The 19,748-nt window shown below is 45.1% G+C and overlaps 2 protein-coding genes across 6 annotated transcripts in view; both read left to right on the plus strand.

Annotated features, from left to right (window-relative positions):
- Positions 1 to 19,748, plus strand: part of LOC144705172 (integrin-linked protein kinase 1-like) — a 36,448-nt gene that overhangs the window by 6,350 nt on the left and 10,350 nt on the right. For all 5 annotated transcript variants that reach the window (XM_078577722.1, XM_078577724.1, XM_078577721.1 and 2 more), the window contains 2 exons: positions 5,119 to 5,239; positions 5,946 to 6,025. In XM_078577722.1, the coding sequence (XP_078433848.1) occupies positions 5,119 to 5,239; positions 5,946 to 6,025 (201 nt within the window). The remainder of the gene's footprint in view (positions 1 to 5,118; positions 5,240 to 5,945; positions 6,026 to 19,748) is intronic.
- Positions 6,032 to 17,624, plus strand: LOC144705174 (uncharacterized). The gene is made up of 2 exons (XM_078577726.1): positions 6,032 to 11,115; positions 11,451 to 17,624. Exons 1-2 carry the CDS (start codon positions 10,131 to 10,133, stop codon positions 11,477 to 11,479), a joined length of 1,014 nt encoding a protein of 337 aa, XP_078433852.1. The 5' UTR covers positions 6,032 to 10,130; the 3' UTR covers positions 11,480 to 17,624.

Below are 19,748 nucleotides of genomic sequence, written 5' to 3' on the forward strand. Positions count from 1 at the left end.
ACGAGGTGCTTGCCAGACGGTAAAGACACCAGATCCCATGTCTGATTCTTATCCAAGGCAGCTAATTCCTCGTTCATAGCACGTCACCAGTCAGGGGAGGCCAATGCTTGAGCCACAGTCTTCGGAATGGCGATGGAATCGAGACGGGTAAGAAGAGCACAATAGGACGGAGAGAGGCGAGGGGAAGAAAGATAATTGGCTAACGGGTATAAAGGAGTGGAGGTGCATTGGCGAGTGGCTTTGCGAAAGGCAATGGGAAGATCATCACCCGAAGGAGGGGGGAGCGGATCAGGAGTGGATAATGACGGAGGTGTCAGGGCAGGAACACGCAAGAGGGGACGCGGACGGCGATGGTATGTGGTGCCATCAAATTTAGAGGGAGGAACCAAAGGAGGAGAAGGAGTTGAAGATGGTCCAGGGAGGGGAAATAAGGAGAAAGGTAGAAGGGATACAAGGAAATCCAGGGAGTCAGCACACGGAGAAGAGGAAGGAGAGGAAGACGAAGAAGAAGGATAAAAAGGGGCGGATTCGTCAAAGGTGACATCTTTGCTGTCAATGAAGTGATTAGTAGAAGGATGGTAGCACTTGTACCCTTTTTGATGAGAGGAGTAACCCACGAAGACACATTTGAGCGCCTTAGCGTCAAGCTTGTCCCGAATAGGGTGACGATTAGGGACGTAGCAGGCGCAACCAAAGATCCGGGGAAGGAGGTTAGTTTTCAAGGAAACCATAGGGTAGGCGTGATGGAGGGCATCAATAGGGGAAACATGAGAGAGGACACGAGAAGGGAGACGGTTGATGAGATGGACGGCAGTGAGAGAGGCCTCGCCGCAGAAAAATTTAGGCATATTCATGTGAAGAAGAAGAGAACGAGTGGTGTCAAATATGTGTCGAAATTTTTGTTCCGCAAGGCCATTTTGTTGAGGAGTGTATGGACAGGAGGTTTCATGAACGATGCCATGGGAGGTGAAGAAGTTGGAGAGGGTGGAATTAACGTAATCACGAGCATTATCAGAGCGGAAGCGTTGGAAGGAGGTAGCAAATTGAGTTTGGATTAAAGCGTGGAATGAGATGAGAGTTTGAGAAAGGTCGTATTTATTTTTGAGAAGATATGCCAATGTAACGTGTGTAAAATCATCTACAAAAATCACCAAATAGCGTGCACCCGAAACACTCGGAACGGGAGCAGGCCCCCATAGATCACTGTGAATGAGAGAGAAAGGAGACGTCGAACGTGAAGACGAATCTGAGGAAGGATATGTGGTGCGAGTGTGTTTAGCTAACCGACATGGTTCACAAACAAATCCGCCCACAGGACGTCCATGAAATAAACGAGGAAACATAAATTTCAAGGTAGAAAAAGAAGGATGGCCCAAGCGACGGTGAAGAAGCCAAAGAGGATCCGACGCCGCCGTGGAGAGAGCTATGCCGAGAGTAGGGGCCGAAGGAGAGGCGGGTGGAGGACAATTGAGAATGTAGAGGCCACCGTGCCCTTCAGCAAGTGTAGTCGTCTGCCTCTACACCTTATCACGATAAACACAGGAATTAGGAGTAAAAAGGATGGCTTGACCAAGATCTCGGACAAGGTGATAAAGGGATAAAAGATTTAGGGTAAGAGGAGGAACATGAAGGACATGGTTAAGGGTAAGGGTGGAGGACAATTGGACACTTCCGACACCGGCCACAAGAAGGAGAGCCCCGGATGCAGTACGGACGTGATGAGGATGAAGAGAAGGAGTGTAGGTAAGGAAACACTGAGAGAGAGGAGTCATATGGGCGGTGGCGCCAGAATCAACGATCCACTGTACAATGGGAGAAAAAGGTGTACCTTGATGAACGAGTGAAGTAGAGTCCATTAACTTGGATTGAAGAAGCTAGCGAAGTTGATCGATTTCATCATGACGAAGCTGGGCGACCTTTGAAGATTTGGCGTCAGCAGTTGGTGGAGCAGGTGGTTGAGGTATCTCGGGAATTGACGTAGGAAGAGTCATAAGCTGCCCGAAGGGATGTGGAAGATGAGTCACCAAGTGGCTTTGATGGGCATTCTTCTGTTGGAGCTTGTAACATGTCTCCTTGGTATGGCCTTTCTTTTTGCAATAATTGCAGAAAATAGAGGAGTTACCAGGAGAAGCATGGCCTGGAGATGCCGATTGCTGGAACGGGGAGTTCATGTTCGATGACGACACCTTAGGAGAGGACATATGCGGCGGCACCGCTGGGACGGATGTATGTCGAGAGCTTCCGAGCTGTTGAGCAGCCATTGCCGAGGGTGGTTCGGAATGGAAGATGCCGAGGCGAGCTTCCTCCATCTGAACCTCCACCAGTGGTGCTTCCTTCAGTGTAGGAGTCTTCTCCCGATGAAGTAACTGGCCATGCAAAGACTCGTATTCGGGATTCAGTCCCATGAGGAATTTGAAGACTCGAAGCTGGAGAACATATCCACGGTCAACTGAAGGAGGGTCGGGGGGCATATAGTGGTCCAACTCAGCCCAAAGAGACGAAAACTCCAAATGATAGCCCCAACAGAGCGTGGACCCTGGGTCAGGTTCGTAGAGCGAGTAACAAGGTCATAGATAATGGCCAAGTTGTTCCGCTTCGAGTGGGATTCTTGAGCGGCGTCCCAAATCTCCTTGGTGGAGTTGAAGGATAGGAATTCTGCAGCATAGGTTGGACTGATACTGTCAAGCAACCACCGGTGAACTACACCTTCAACATCGAGCCAGTGCTCATAGTGAGACGCAGTGGGAGACGGCGGATCTTCCACAAGGTGCTTCATGAGTTTCCCTTTCAAGGTAATTTGGACATATTGACGCGATTGAAGAAGATTCAACCCAGTGAATCGGAATTCAGACGGCATACATGGCAGGGAATAATGCCAAGAGGTCAACTCAGATGAGTGAGGTGGCAGCCCTGGTGGCATAGTGGCAGCCGAGGTAGTAGAGTCAGAAGATGCCATAAGGTGACGTCGATGAGATACTCCTATTTTAGATGGAGGAATCCTGACAGCAGATCAATTTCAAGAGACGGACCTAGCTCAATGAGTTTTTTTTTTTCCTTCCCAGAAGATCACAGATCTTGAGATGAAGAAACGGACCTAGCTCAATGAATTTTTTTTTTTTTTTGAGACGGAGCTAGGTCGAGCAACGGAAATGGCGGCCGACGGAGCAACGGAAATGGCGGAGCTAGGTCGAGCTAGGTCGTGGCGGGCCGCCGACGAAGCTAGGTCAAGCTAGGTCGTGGCGGAGCTAGGTCGTGGCGGAGCTAGGTCGTGGCGGAGCTAGGTCGAGCTTATGGTCGTCGACGACGAGCTGAGGAATCAATCTGTCGATGACGACGAGCTGAGGAATCAATCTGGTGAGGCAAAGGTCGCCGACAACAAGCTTGACGCTGAGAAACGGGGCTAGGTCGAGCTTATGGTCGCCGACAACGAGCTGAGAAATCGACGACGAGCTGACGAGCAGACGCTGAGAAATCGAGACTTTGAATCAACAAAGTTCGATCAGCAAGGTCGTAGAGCTTGTGGCTCTGATACCATGAAGAAACCCGGACGAGGAGGATGGGTTTGAGAGAAGAACTAGAAAAATTCTCATTAACCTTCTAGGTTCAATAACAGGAGTACATTTATGGAGAGTGTGAGAGAGGGAAAGCAAAACAGGGCTACAAAGGGAAAGCTAACAGAAACAACATATTCAACACAGCATGATTGTCACCAAAGTGAGATTCTGCAGGAGGGTGAGAGGATTTGGCAGAAAGGACGCTACCTAGGAAAGAGTGGCAGGGTGGGCTTTGTGTTTTTTTTTGCAGGAGGCAAAAAAACATACTTCAATATTCCTATTGGCTGCCCACCTAAAGGGGGATGCCCTCTTTTAAAGCTAACATGATGAACGGACTGATAACTAAAATGTCATAATGAGGAAAATGACAAAAGTATCCCTCATGAGAGCCTGAGCATTTTACCTGCACCACTGTTTATTACGTGTACCTTTGTTGAAGGCTGATATCATTCCCCTCAGTGGCCATAGTTTGCATCATAGTTGCCACTCTGCACCAAAAATAGGTGACTTCCGTAAGTGGGGTGGAGCTTAGGTCGGTGGTGCAGTGTGCTTTTAGAAAGTTTGTTCTTGGTAGTCCTACCTTGGTATTCTGCTGAAGCAGCAAGGGAGAGTGAGATCCATGTCACTGGAGACAGGCTGGCGATAAACAAAGAAAGATGAGACGGGACGGACTGTAAGAGGCCGCTGCGGGACTTTGAGAGTTGGTACTTGGTGTCATCTGCTTTTGAGACTTGAACTGTCCTCATGTCCAAAGTTCCTCAATTTTTTGAAATATTATTCAGCTAGAGGCGATAACCCTAATGTTTATCACTGTCCTACTCAATTTTGATATAATCAACTGAATGTTTCATTTGTGGCTATTACAATCCCTATCGTGTATTAAGCCCACAAAGGGCACTTTTGTCTGTTGTCCTTTCCCGTATATTCCTTGTTGCAGCCTTTCTTTTAGAAGGGTACGAAATAAACTATTATTTGGAAACATCATTCTGAATTGGCGTCTCTGTAGTCACCGTAGTCCACCGACGACATCCATCTGCGGGGTCTTGTTCCCATGGCATTATCCACTCCGCTGGTTTCCTCTGTATCATCCTTATTACAGCTTCCATCCCTTAGAATTTCTCTCCCTTGTCTTCTTTCAAGAAACAAAGTACCTCCGTTTGTATCAGTGGCTTGCATTCCCGCTTCTCCACCAATCTTCCTTCTTTAATATATTTTCTATGTTACTATAACATAATATATCAGGGATTATCACATACTATAAGTGCTTTGTTGGGAAGAGCTTCGTGGCTCTTGCCATGATAAATAAGACTCTACTTTACGGAAGACTTCCTCATAGAAATATTATATCAGCCCTGATAAGTTTTCCACAAAAAATAGTAAGAGAGAAATCCCACGAAAAAGTCTTAAGAAAACTGTGTTGAGTTGGAGCCTGTTGCCATTCAAATCATGGGAGTTATGAGTTTGTATCCTTTGATGGTATTTATCAGTTTGTCCATCCAATTATTGCGATTTTACATTCTGTGGATTCAGAATATTTACGTTCTTGATTGATTCTTTTGGACAGAAATGAGTTCAAGAATGAGCTAACCCTGTTGGAAAAGGTTAGACATCCCAATCTTGTCCAGTTTATCGGGGCTATTACGCAAAATAAGCCAATGATAATTGTCTCCGAGTATCATAGACAGGTGAACAATCCTTTCTCTTATCTTGCTAAGCCTAAAAAATAAATAATCTTTTAAAAAATACTAAAAATATTCCAATTTCTGTTTGTGCTCCTGAAGTATATGATATTATTTAGTTGTAACAGAGTAAAAACATAATTAGTCATGAGTAATTAGTAACATTAGATACCCTTTAAAATTTAAACCAAATGTTATTGTCAGTTGCGTGTGAAAACTGATGTTGTTTTTAATTGTGTTATTACCCCTGAAATAAATTAAATAATCTTGTTTTGTAATGGTTTATTATTTTGAAACGTATATTTTGGATAGCATGTTCTTTTGGTTAAGAAAAGGAAATAATTTCACTGTATTGTGAATGCCTATGAAACTAGAGAATGGAGAAATGGTGGATCCTCATGAACAAAGTGTATTGTCTTTTTTAGTAGTTCAGAGCAAGAGGATGCTGAATAGATTATATATGGAATATTTAGTTGAGACCTTTATCTATTTAGAGGTAGTCTGTATGATGGTTCCTTTCCTTTTCAGAAATGGTGGATCCTCATGAACAAAGTGTATTTTCTTTTTTAGTAGTTCAGAGCAAGAGGATGCTGAATAGATTATATATGGAATATTTAGTTGAGACCTTTATCTGTTTAGAGGTAGTCTGTATGATGGTTTCTTTCGTTTTCAGAAAGGCTTGGATCTTATTTTTTCATATCCAATATTACAGGGTGATCTGGAGACGTATGTCAGAACAAAAGGCCGCCCCAAAATTCGTAAATTACTAGAATTTTCCCTTGATATCGCTAGGTTCGCTCGGAACTCTGCTGAAAGTGACGATGATCTTAGAATTTTCCCTCATAGAAGCAGCTATTTTTCTATCTTTTGGTTTTATATCATTCATTTTGTTGAAACTTCGAATTTTGAAGGTCTTTTTAACTTTATCAAAAGCAATTGTAAGAATTATACATAGTCAGGGACCGGATAATGACCAAAGCATAACATGAATTTTTTATTTTTGCATCACATTGGCCATGTCATGGAAAATATGGGATGAAACCTCTCTTTATTCAGTACAATGGAATATTTCATTTAAAAGTCAAATCTGTGATGCTTTTTGTATGTTGAATGGATTGTTATATTATAATCCCTTGTTTAGCTTATTTAAGATGCATTATTTTGTTGTTGTTGGTTTGTGTGGAGGTTGTGATGTGAGTCAAATCCTTAAGAAGTACCTTATCACAGATTTGCACCCATTATCTTGAAGTCTCTGCTCTCCTGGAAACCAAGTGAACTTGGATTATGGTACTTTGTTTTCAAGAACGAAGCATAAGACACACATAGGGCTGGCCTGACAGTTAGAGACAAGTGTGGTAGGCCTTTAAATAAAGATTTGTGGGGAAAGGAGAGGCATTGAAGTTTTTTTCAAGAAGTGTTCTACCAGTCAGTCGGGAGTGACTGATTGTCCACAGATCGGCAGGAAAAACTGTGAGCAGGAGTGGGGCACTGAGAATGGGGATCCTCAATTGAAGTCACTTTTTATTAATTGGATATTCCTTTTCAAGAAAAATCATACTGAAGTTTCTTGATACAGTTTCAACTTATCAGATTATTAATATTATGCTTCCGTGGCTGTCATCTTCCAATATTGCTGTCTTCCACAAGCCTCCATGCCAAATACGGCTCAGACTTAGAAAAGATCCTTATTCTGTTCCCAATCCCCATCTTATATAGGTGGTTTTGAGAACTCTCATTTCCGCCAAATTACCTGGCCGTTATGACAATATGTCAGCATCTGTGACTACCACATGGTTCTCCACCTGTCATCACTAATATGGCAGATATAATGACAAAACAATATCAAGAGCCACCACTATGGAGACATTGTAGTAGGAAGAGCTTGTTTATTGAAATCACTTTGTTGGCACTAACGTGATCACTGCAGGAACAAGCCTATGATAATTGCAGTTGTTATGTCGTCAGCAAAAACTCCAATAAAGCAATCATGATATTTTTCAGTTGAAATCTCCATAAGTTTCCCAAGTAAAACTACAGTTTCAACCTGGCCACAGTGGTGGCTTATGCCATGGCCATCTATTCAGGCCTATGGCAGCCCCCACAACAGTCCCAGCTGCAATCCCTTGAGCAGAAAACACCTCGGGTGCAGTTGCAATTTTTGGGGATTCACAAGAGTTGTCACGACTGCCTGGGTTTCTGCATACTACAATGTATATTGGCACTGCTCTTGTGATTGTTTTCATTGATAATGTTGTAACCATGTCTTTAACAAAAGTCGGGTCTGCGATTATGCTTGCATCCAGCATGACTGTCATAGAAGTCAGCATGGGTGTTGGCAAGCCAGGATTGTCACAGCTGAGGTTACTATTACATCCATTGAAGCAAACATTGGAACCTATTTCAAGGCCACAACAGTGGCTGCCATTGCAGCTGCTTACTCAGATGTTACAGTCAATGGCCAAGGCCTGCAAGCATGGCTCCAACGAGTAGGGTCCATTCCTAATTTGATACCCTGTTTTAAGGGCCCATATGCTCGGACTTCTGAGTGATGAGGTGCCAAATCCTGTCGATTTGCCTCTTTACTACCTTTGGAATGTGAGTTGGCCTATTGTTGTCTAGAGCATTGGTATAGTTGTTCAGTACATGGCCGTAGGTTTAGTTCAGCATCTTAGCATGCTGATACACATTGATTCTTGTCCAAGAGATACCCCTGGAGACTGAAGTGGTGGCAATCATGAGATGACATGTGCCTCCTAAATCAGCATGTGTAGGAACCTATGAAGAGTACAACTGGGGAGGAGTTTGACTTGTCATCTGTTCGCTCAAGAGAGTTGGTTGCTAAAGTAACCAAGGGGCGGGCACAGTAAGGAACTCTATAATCTATATCTTGTTTTTCTATTGTAGTTCTAGTTGTCTCTCTCATTGTTCTTGATCCAAACCTCAGATCCAGATTTTCTTGAACGATCTGTTATTTTTCTTGATAAAAATTAATGGAGTCTCATTGATGGACCTGCTGTTGTCAGTCTGGTTGTATCACATGCATGGGCATGTGATTAACACGTGAAGTGATAACTTCAAGTTATCTGTCATATGTATTCACTCTTTGACCATTGTCCAAGACATTACCTCCATGCGTTAAAAAAGAAATGTGTATCCAAAAAAAGTTTTTAGAAGAAGGGGCAGAACATGGGAGAATTGGATTTTTATTTATTCAAATATGTAGATAATACTTGGTTTTGAGTTAGTGGTGGGATTGGAATCTGTACTCTGTTCTATCAGCCAGTGATACTATATCGTGTCTGCCAATGGCAATATATCGTATATAGGGTTACTCAGTTGTATCCGGGCAGTTGGTTCTTCCCGGCATCCCATCTATAATGCACTAATACCTGTAATAAAAATATCTAGTGTTCTTTTTTTCCTCTCATTTTGTAATTTTCTCATCAGGGAAGCTAATCATTGATTACATAGTATCAGAGTACATGTGACCTTGATCTACAAAGATGGATATAAAAATTTCATCATTTCTACAGCCTGTTGCAGTAGCGTGGTGAGTTTGGGGTGGTCCTAGGAGGGAGAAATTTCTCAATGAGCATGGTTTGCCAGATAGCAGTGAACCAATAATTTTTGGTTTGGTCAGTCCTTGATTTTAGTTCACAGAAACTTCACACGAAAAAGGGTTGCACTCCTATTTACCAGTAGTGCCATGGAGGGTTGTCAGATTGACGTTGGATATTTGGTCTTGAAGATATGGAAGACACAGTAAAAAATGCCCTTCAATCTACACAACAAGGATAAGTAAGGGCACCATTGTTGCATCATGACATCCTTGAGTCAATGAAATATACTGGCTTCAATCTCTTCCACTGGAGGTTGAACCATAATCTCTTAAAGGAAATGAAGCCTTCTGATCCTAAATATGCTGAGTGGAAGGCAGATGATGCTATTATTTAAGCATGGCTTCTTGGAAATTTGAGAGGGAATTTGATTCCATAGTATCTTCTCCTAGTTACCACAAAAGAAGTCTGGGATCAACTACACAAAAGCTGCTTGAAGAAAATGCATCCCTAGAGGATTTATGAGTGTAACAATTTTCATGTGAGCTGGTGTCTCTCTGGACTGAAACTGACCACTACAGACCCATCCTTCACAAACTAGTAGTGTCAGGAGCATTGTATGCAAGAATGAATGAATATATTCTTTGTAGGGCTTCATGCCGAATGCAATGCCCTGTGCAGCCAAATCTTCAATGGGGAGAAGTTTCCAAGTTTGGAGGAGGCTGTCCAGATTATACTTGAAGAGGAGATTCAAACACATCGCACATCAGATTCAGGGGAAAATGCTATGGCAGTGGAGGCAATCATAGCTCTCATAACCTGTTGAGCATATGTTGAAGAAATAACCCAGAACAAGGAGATGTGGATCGGGCCTCTACAGGCCCATTATCGGGTTTAATTTCTCACCCGATAACCAGATAACGGCTAGTAAAACTAGCCGTTATATGACCGTTATGTACTACTCTATAAAAGGCGATATACATCGCATGTATAATATATGTTGTTGAATAGAAAAATCTTGACTTTCTTTCTCCTTCTCATCCTGTCTCAAGATAGTTGTCATGGTATCAGAGCGGGATTTCTGATCTTGCATTTGATATTCTTTTGGAGCTTAAGAGCATCCTACGGGAGGCTACATAAGGCGTCCAGAGAACTGCTTCTGTTGCACCTACACCAAGCTTGATCGTTGTTTCCTCGCTCAAGAGCAGTAGAGGAAATCGTGGTGTTTTCTAAGGCAATTTTCAGTAAGCGCCTCTATTCTCAACTGTAATTCTCAATTCTTTTAGCCATTCTATTGGAAGACAAGTGGCGAAATCACTAAGTCAGTCCTCCAAGAGATCATGGCAGAGGTGTCAACAAAGATCCAGACCGCAACTGGATCAGCTATCACTGCTGGAAGTCAGCTGGTGGTCCCAGACCGGTGGCTGACTCATCTCCCCGTTATTGCCAAATGCAATATCTTCAATGGGAGCAATCTTCTACTCTGGTCAAGAACAATACAAGCCGCATTGAAGCCGAGGAAGCTTATTCATCTTCTGACGACTGATTTTCCTGATGAATTGCACCCAGAATATCAAAAGTTTGTCATGGAAGAAGAATTTGTGTTTGGGTGGCTACTTGATTCACTGTCGGCAGAGCAACTTACTACGTACACTTCTTATGAAACGTCAAAAACTCTATGGGAGGCTGTTCACAGAAATCATTCCAAGAAGAATGATAAGAGCAAAATCATCAGTCTTACCATCCAGGCCTATACTCTCAAACAAGGGGATATGAATGTTCTCACTTATTCAAATAAGTTGAGAGAAATTCATAACGAGTTAGACCACTGCCGACCGCCTTCTACCGACCCAGTGGCTCGAGCTCATGAAGCCACAAATCGACTGTGTCAATTCTTGCAAGGACTGAGGCCAGAATTCGAGCTTATCAGAAGTCAACTTTACAACAGAGAAGATGAGCCCACGTTTGATGAAGCTGTCTCAAAGGCAATGCAGGAGGAAAGTCGTCTAAACACGAGTAAAGGGAGCATCGAAAGCACTGCATATGCGACCAAAGGCCAGAACTATCAAAAGAATGATTCAGAAAAGCAAAACAGAGAAGACATTTTTTGCAATTACTGCAAAAAGAAGGGGCACACGAAAGATAAGTGCTGGAAGCTGCATGGCAAGCCTCCACACATAGCTCGAGCTCACATGACACAACAAGACAATAGCAATGATTTACCTTCAGCTCAAGACTTTCAGAAAATGATGCAAGAACTACAGAGCCTCAAATCGTTTATTAATTCTGGGTCAATTATTGGGTCAACGTCTATGGCTAATTCTGGTAAGAAAGATTTATTTAACAATCTTGTTTTACTCACTCAGGATCCATCTAATGCATGGATCCTGGACTCGGGTGCAACTGATCATATGTCATCTAAGAGAGAATTCTTTATGACATATGAGAAGATACACCATGGTAAGTATGTTCAAACTGCTGACGCAACACTCCTACCAGTAGTAGGGTCGGGTAGTTTGAACATAGAACCTATTGGGGAACTAAAAAACGTTTTACATGTTCCCAAGATATTTGTTAGTCTAATCTCAGTTCAGAAGATTGCGAAAAGTAAAGAATATATCGTATTATTTGATAATCTTGATGCATATTTGTGTAATAAGGAGCTCGGGTGGAAGACTGGACTAGCTAAAGTACATCAGGGATTCTACTACCTACCCCGACAGAGCTCAAGATCACCAACGAGGAGGGGTTCCAAGGGTGGCCACAGTAAAAAGACCACCTGACGAAATCATCCTGGAGACACATCAGAGAATGGGTCATCCATCCTTTCACTTACTCAAACACATGTATCCAAACATGTTTTCAGATATTTTGGTTGAAAAGTTAAATTGTGAAGCATGTCATTTGGGAAAATTTAAGAGAGGGACATATCCTCCTAGTAATACTAGAATGGAAAAACCCTTCCAAATGATTCATTGTGATGTTTGGGGTCCATCCCCTCAAACAGATATATTAAGACATCGATATTTCTTGGTATGTGTAGATGACTATAGCAGATATAGTTGGATATTCTTGATGAAAAACAAGCATGAAGTCACTAAGAACCTAAAGGGATTGTGTTGTCTTATTAAGAGACAGTTTGGAGATCCAGTACAAGGGCTGAGAACCGACAGTGCAAAAGACTTTATAAACCATGAACTCATGGATTTCTGTACAAATGAGGGCATTAGACATGAGACCTCTTGCCCATATACTCCTCAACAAAACGGTGTAGCTGAAAGGAAAATAGGTGACATAGTGGATAAGGGAAGAACATTGTTGATACAGGGAAACGTCCCCATCAACCTATGGAGTTTTTCGGTTATGACCTCAGCACACCTGATAAATCGACTCCCCTCAACACCCCTTGGTCTTAAAAGTCCCCTAGAAGTGCTTGAGTCATACTACCTGAATGTAAAATTAAGAACTGGATTACCACCCAAAATATTTGGGTGTGTTGGATATGTGTATAATAATGCACATAAGCAGAACAAGTGGTCAACAAAGGGATTAAAATGTGTTTTCATAGGTTATTCAGTAACACAAAAGGGATACAAATTTTACCATCCTGTAACACGGAAATACCTGGTAACTAAGGATGCTATATTTGATGAGAAATCGTATTACTACAAACCACAAGGGAATGAATCCCATCAAGATATACCCAGTATACTCACGATTGAAAACTCAGCTATTGACCAGCACCCAATAGAGGTAAAAGATGATCATTGTCGAGATGGTCATAAACTGTTAAAAGAGGTGGACGACCTGAATCTTCAAGATCCCCTGCACGACCCTGACCAAGCCCAGGAAACCGACCCACCAGAGGAGAATGAGGAAAAGGGGGAGACATCTCGGATTTCCCCATATCCCAAGTATTACCAAAGAAAACAAAAGAATAAGGAACAGGAACAAGAGTTTCCACAAGAAGGGGGAGAGTTATCAAATCAAGGGGGAGAATCAACTGATCCAAACGACGAAGAAATGCACTGGCCAATCGCTCTAAGAAAGGGCACAAGGAAGTGTACAAAACAACCACTATATCCTATAGCGAACTATCTTAATTACCAGAAAGTATCAAATCAATATAAGGTGTTTCTAACACAAGTTCAAGGTATACCCATTCCAAAGAGCCACCAAGAAGCCTTGAAAAATGTATACTTGAAAGAAGCAATGGACGAAGAGATGAGAGCTTTACTACAGAACAACACATGGGAAATTGTCAACAAACCTAAGGATAAACGGACTGTGGGATGTAAATGGGTATACACAGTAAAGTGTAAACCGGATGGAAGCATAGACCGGTACAAAGCACGCTTAGTAGCTCGGGGGTACACTCAGACATATGGAATTGACTACCAAGAGATATTTGCACCGGTTGCTAAACTCAATACCATCAGAATATTAATATCCTTAGCTGTAAATCTAGACTGGCCACTGAATCAATATGATATAAAGAACGCATTTCTACATGGAGATTTAAAGGAAGAGATCTATATGGATATCCCACCAGGTTATGAAGAACATCTAGACAAGGGAAAGGTGTGTAAACTTCAAAAGGCACTGTATGGACTAAAACAGTCACCTAGAGCATGGTTTGGGAGGTTTACCCAAACCATGAAACAACTAGGATATCGCCAGTGTAATGGGGAACATACTATGTTCCTGAAACACTATGAAAAGAATCTAGTAACAATACTGATAGTATATGTAGATGATATTATAATCACTGGGAATAATCTAAAGGAAATAGTAACACTCGAAGAACATTTAAGTAAAAACTTTCAAATTAAAAAACTAGGACCCTTAAAGTATTTCCTAGGTATAGAATTCGCAAGGTCAAGTGAAGGTATCCTAATGACACAACAGAAGTACATATTAGATCTCCTAAGTGAAACAAAACATACAAACTGCCACATAAATGAAACACCAATAGAAGTTAATCATAGACTAACTATAAATGAAGATGAGGCTAAGGTGGACATTAACTCCTATCAGAGTCTAATAGGAAAACTTTTGTATTTATCACATACACGACCTGATATATGTTATGCTGTGAATGTCTTAAGTCAATTTATGCATTCTCCTAGGAACTCGCATTTTCAAGCAGCTAACAGAATTCTCAGATGCCTAAAGGGAACACCAGGATTGGGCATTGCACACAGAAAAACAGGTAAGATCGACCTTATTGTATACACTGATTCTGACTTTGCTGGTTCTCGTCTTGATTACAGATCTACCACGGGGTACTGCACAATGTTAGGAGGAAATCTAGTAACCTGGAGGAGCAAGAAGCAGAGTGTAGTAGCAAAATCAAGCACTGAAGCTGAATTTCGTGCCATGTCCAAAGGCATTGACGAGGCAATATGGATCAAGAATATACTAGAAGACCTAAAAGTCAACCTATTGAGCCCAATTGTCATCCGCTGCGACAATAAATCTGCCATCAGTATAGCTCATGATCCAGTTGACCATGATCGAATGAAGCATGTAAATATTGATAGATTTTATATTCAAGATCACTTAGAACAAGGAAGCCTACAGACAGAATATGTGCGCTCTGAGGAGCAGTGTACTGACATCTTCACGAAGGCGCTATCTATCAAGACAAACGCAATACCTCAGATCCAAGCTTGGAATGGAGAATTTACATTCCTGCACTTGAGGGGGAGTGTTGAGCATATGTTGAAGAAATAGCCCAGAACAAGGAGATGTGGATCGGGCCTCTACAGGCCCATTATCGGGCTTAATTTCTCACCCGATAACCAGATAACGGCTAGTAAAACTAGCCGTTATATGACCGTTATGTACTACTCTATAAAAGGCGATATACATCGCATGTATAATATATGTTGTTGAATAGAAAAATCTTGACTTTCTTTCTCCTTCTCATCCTGTCTCAAGATAGTTGTCATAACCAATGCAGAAAATTCATGTTCATCCGAGACACAATCGAGTGAGACAAGCAACCAAGAACCACAACAGGCAATGGCTACTTGGCAGATAAGGGAACCAATAGTATGTTTTGTTGATTGCCTCCAAGGAAACTTTCTCGGACATACATTGTCGATCATCTTGCCTGAGCCAAACACATGTCACAACTAAGCAAGAGTCATACGGTGATGATTTGTCCACTGGTCCAAATCATGGGCCGGAAAACACACACACTGATTTTCTCAACTTGAAGGAAGATCTGGGAATATTGAAGACCTTAGTCAACAAACCAAAAATGTCCATATCCTGCATTAGTGATTATGTTGCTTTCTTCAACACACATCACATACACAATATATCAAATGGGGCCGTTGATTCTGGAGCGGCTGATCACACGAATCCATTTCTATCAAAATCTGTTGATTACTGTGGGGGTCAACGGGTTCTGACTGTAGGGGGAGAAATAGCCTCAGTTATGGGTATTGGTAAAGTAAGGATCAAAGGCCTGGGTCTTCTTAAACATGTTCCCCATATTCCTAAATTAAAAGCGTCTGCAGGTGCCTTTTGTTTTTTCTTTATATGCTTTTTATTAGTATACATTGTGTTCAGTTTATCCCGCAACTACCCTTATGAGTCGTGTTTAGTTCGGACCCACCAATCGGGTCTTCAGAGACCCAATCATTGTAACCCAGTATAAGTGCTGGGTAACTCTAATTAATGAAAGATAAGTATTTTCTGGTGCTGAGTCCTCCCTCTCTCTCTCTCTTGGTGGCTTGGGTTATGACAGGTGGAGACGACAACAGGAAGAACGAGAAGTCTCACATGCTGGTCCTTATCTTCACTGGTCAGCTGAAAGCTCACAAAAAGCTCATTTAATTTCTCCACTAAAGTTCGTAAAAGATACATGCATTTCATTGACATTGCACTCCACTGTTTTGTGCGTGGCATGAAGTTGAAACAAAGGATTGGAGTGATTGAATACTGACATGGACTGCTGAATGTGGATAACGGTGTGACAATTGCACCGATGGAGGATGAGTTGAAGAAGACAGTCTCCCTTTTGTTGAACATGTCAAACTAATGTTGTATGAGTCATCCTTCATTTGAACTAGTAGGGAGAAAATTTCTGTATATTGGCTCGCAATGTGTGTGGTTATGACTTGTTCAGAGGGGAAAGGGGGAGGAATAAGTGTTCATTTGACCGTTTAACAGTAATGCATGGGGCCAGTACACCACTTTGGCCTTAAATGGGGTATGGTGGTCTACAGTGCAAGACTATGACTTCACCCGGATATGAGATCCTGAAAAATCTTGTGTCACAGAATTTCCCTTGCTCAATTTGAGAACTAGTCTGAACTCTGTTGGATGTATGCCTTTGTCCATGTGTACAATCATTGCAACAATCACAGTCCATGAGCAGTTAAGTTTGTGTTTGTTGGCTGTATGCCGACCCAAAATGGGTACAAGTGTTATCATCCTCCTACAATTAATTTTTCATCTCGTTCCATCTGACATTCAATGAGTTGGAGCCATATTTTTCTCAGGGTGTGATACATTCTACCCAAGACATTACAAAAGCAAGAACAGAAAGATACAGGTCAACGGCCGTTAGGCATATGCATTGACTCAAGAGGGGGGAACCCCTTTAAATAATGGTAGGGGAGTGATAAACGTTTCAACAAGGCATATCAAAGGCGTCGCTCCCACCGAATGGGAAACGACGCGGCTGGCGGCAGTTAATTTACCTTAAGCTATTATAAATAAGCTTGCAAAGGGGAATGCAGGGACGTTTTGATTTCCAGAGAAAACCCAAGTGGCGGGGCGACGTCTGGAGCAGTTGGAAGGGGTTTGCCCGATGGCCAGAAAAGGAGATCGGGCTCGATCTCGTCGCACACTTCCTTCCCTACTCTTTCCATTTCCTCTCAGGACTTAATTATCCGTTTCTTTCTTCTTGTTGGAACTGGGAACGTATCAAAGATCTATCATTGTTATCGTGGAGTTATAACAGGGAGCTTGGAGAGTGATGTTCTTGATGATGGGGTAGGGCCCGAAGTAGCGGGGAAAGAGCTTCTCGAAGGGCCGCTTGGCCAGTGATTAGAGGCGGTAAGGACGAAGCTTGAGGTAGACAAGATTGCCAACATGATATTCCACCGGGCGGCAGTGCTTGTCAACTTGGGCTTTCATCATAGTTTTTGCGCGGTCCAAGTGCTGGCAAAGGAGGTCCAAGTGGGCATCCCATTCACGTAGGAGGTGATCGACGTCATCGAGGGTTAAGGTGACGACCCGTAGCGGAGGAGGGTAGGAGGAAGCCCCCCGTAAACCGCCTCATAGGGAGTCATGTTGATAGACGAGTGGTGCGAAGTGTTGTAACTGAATTCCGCCCAATGTAACTGTTAGTGAGAGGCCTCTCCTAGTGGGTCATGTTCTATAAACCCACTAGGCTCCCTCACTTATCACTAACTCATATTCTCCTCTCTCTCTCTCCTAGGGTATATATACCCCTCCTCATGTACATTCTAGTCAAGGAATTCATTCCTCTCCTTCCTCCAAGCCCTAGCATGGAGTTCAACATGGTATCAGAGCCAAGCTCTTGATCCCCATCTCTAGCCCTAAGCCTGTGTGCGGGCTTCTTCTTCCTCTTCTTCTTCTTCTTCCCTTCTTCTTCACCATCACCCTCTCAATCTTCTCTTTGCTCGCGGATCTCCTCTCCCTGCTTCCTTGATTTGGGAAAAGGGGGGGGGGCATTTTTCGCCCGCAAGCAGCCGCCAGCGCAAGCAGCGCCCGCAAGCAGCCGCCCGCGAGCAGCGCCCGCAAGCAGCCGCCCGCGAGCAGCCCGCGAGCAGCGCCGCCGCCCGCAAGCAGCCGCCGCAGCAGCCGCCGCGAGCAGCGCCGCGCCTGCAAGCAGCCGCTCGCGAACTGCAAGCAGCCCGCAAGCAGCCGCCCGCGAGCAGCCCGCGAGCAGCGCCGCCGCCGCAAGCAGCCGCCGCAAGCAGCCGCCCGCAAGCAGCCGCCGCGAGCAGCGCGCCGCGCTCAAGCAGCCGCCGCAAGCAGCCGCTCGCGAACTGCAAGCAGCCGCTCGCGAACTGCAAGCAGCCGCTCGCGAACTGCAAGCAGCCCGCAAGCAGCCGCCCGCGAGCAGCGCCGCCCGCAAGCAGCCGCCCGCGAGCAGCGCCGCAAGCAGCGCCCGCACGGAGCGCCCGCGCGCCGCGCCTGCACGGAGCGCCCGCAAGCAGCGCCCTCACGGAGCGCCCGCAAGCAGCTGTCTCCTGCCTGCGCGCCGCGCCCGCCAGCAACTACTATCCGCCAGCAGTGTCGGACCGTGTTCGGTTCTTCGTTCGCTGCCGCTGCTGCTGTTTGCCGTCATGTCGACTACCTCCAGCATGGGCAGTGATCCGTCTGCATCCACCGCCCGGCGTCAGCAAGCAGATTTCACCGCGGCTGACTTTGCCCGGGAACTCCCGTCGCCGAAAATCGGTGTTCCTCTCCCTCCGGCTCCGGATAACTGCCGTCTCAGTGCTGCGAACTTGATGTCGTGGCTGAAGTTCGCCGAGTACACTCTGCGCGGCCGTCTGCTCCAGAAACATCTCACCTGTCAGCCCCTCCCCGTCACGGACCCGCATTTCCCGGCCTGGAGTGCCGAGCAGTACTTCGTCCACTCCTGGCTCTTGACTCACACTCTCTCTCGGGAGGTCTATGACAAGTTCCTCCACCTGACGACTCCGCGGGAGATCTGGGAGCACGCCGTCGCTCTGCGGGCATGATGCTGATGACTGGAAGATCTTTACTTTGGCCGAGCGGGCGAGTGCACTCCGACATGGCACCATGTCCATTATGGACTATAGCCTTGCCCACCAAGCCCTGTGGCGCGAGGTGGACTATTACATGCCGGTGGGGGATCCGAATTGCGTCGACCGCCGCCATGCTCTCAAGCTCCGCTACATGTCATTTCTCGACAAGCTGAATCCGGAATATGCGGATGTCCGGCACCGGGCTCTTCACTCCCAGACTCCTCTTCCGGACTTCGATGGTCTGGTTAAGGAGTTGACGGAGGTTGAAAGCAGTCTTCGTCGTCAACGTCCGCTGCTGGACCTGCCTGCCGAGTCCCCCGGCGAGAGTGCTGCCCTCCTGTCCCGCCCTACGGAGCAACCTCCCTTGCTGCCCAAGCCTTCTTCGGGCTCTCGGGCACCGGTGGTTTGCTCCTACTGCGGCAAGCCGAATCATCTTGAGGCCCGGTGCATCAAGAAATTTTTGGACAGTACCGGATCCGGAGGCCGCCTCGTCGTCATCAGCTCCTGCCTCGTCTCGCCGGTCCCGCAGCCAGAGCCCATCTTGCCCAGGCACCGGCCCCGCGCCTCTAGCTCCAGCCATCCAGCCATGACTAATGCCCAGCTGACTGCCGAACTTGCCCGTATCAGCTCCCAGCTGGCTGCCCTGCAGACCGCGTCTTCTTCGCAGCTTACCGTGGCTCACTTCGGTGACTTCGGTGCGTTCTTCCTTCCCAAGTCAGATCAGTGGTATTGTGGACACTCGGCCCTCCAAGCTCCCTTCGTTTCGGATACCACCTGGGTGCTTGATACTGGGGCCACAGAGCATATGACCCCGTTCAACCCCCGGTTTCTGTCCTCCGAGCGGCACCTTGGTGGTCGAGCTGTCCACACGGGCGGTGGGGCGACCGCGTGACTGGTATCGGGTCGATCCATGTGGATGGCCTTGGTATCATTCACAACGTCCTTCATGTTCCGTCCCTTCAGACCTTACTTATGTCACCGCAGCGACTCGTCGATGCGGTCCATTGCTCGTTCCACATTCAGTCCGATGGGATCTTTTTGACTGACAAGGTGGGGAAGACTTTGCGAATTAGGCGCTCGGATGGCCTACTGCTGTTGGGACGAGAGGCGGTCGGGGACCCGGTGCAGCGGTGCTTGTTGACGGTCGAGACCAGCGCCGGCAGCGGCTTCTACTCACTCACCAGCGGCTCGGGCATC

The sequence above is a fragment of the Wolffia australiana genome, chromosome 7 (genome assembly GCF_029677425.1).
Source record: "Wolffia australiana isolate 7733 chromosome 7, ASM2967742v1".
Lineage (NCBI taxonomy): Eukaryota > Viridiplantae > Streptophyta > Magnoliopsida > Alismatales > Araceae > Wolffia > Wolffia australiana.

What these genes read in the sequence shown, in the direction of transcription:
- LOC144705174 (XM_078577726.1), top strand. Translation starts at nt 10,131, where the DNA reads ATGGCAGAGGTGTCAACAAAGATCCAGACCGCAACTGGATCAGCTATC. An exon ending in AACGTCTATGGCTAATTCTG is followed by an intron (nt 11,116 to 11,450) that starts GTAAGAAAGATT and finishes TTGTGTAATAAG; the next exon opens with GAGCTCGGGTGGAAGACTGG.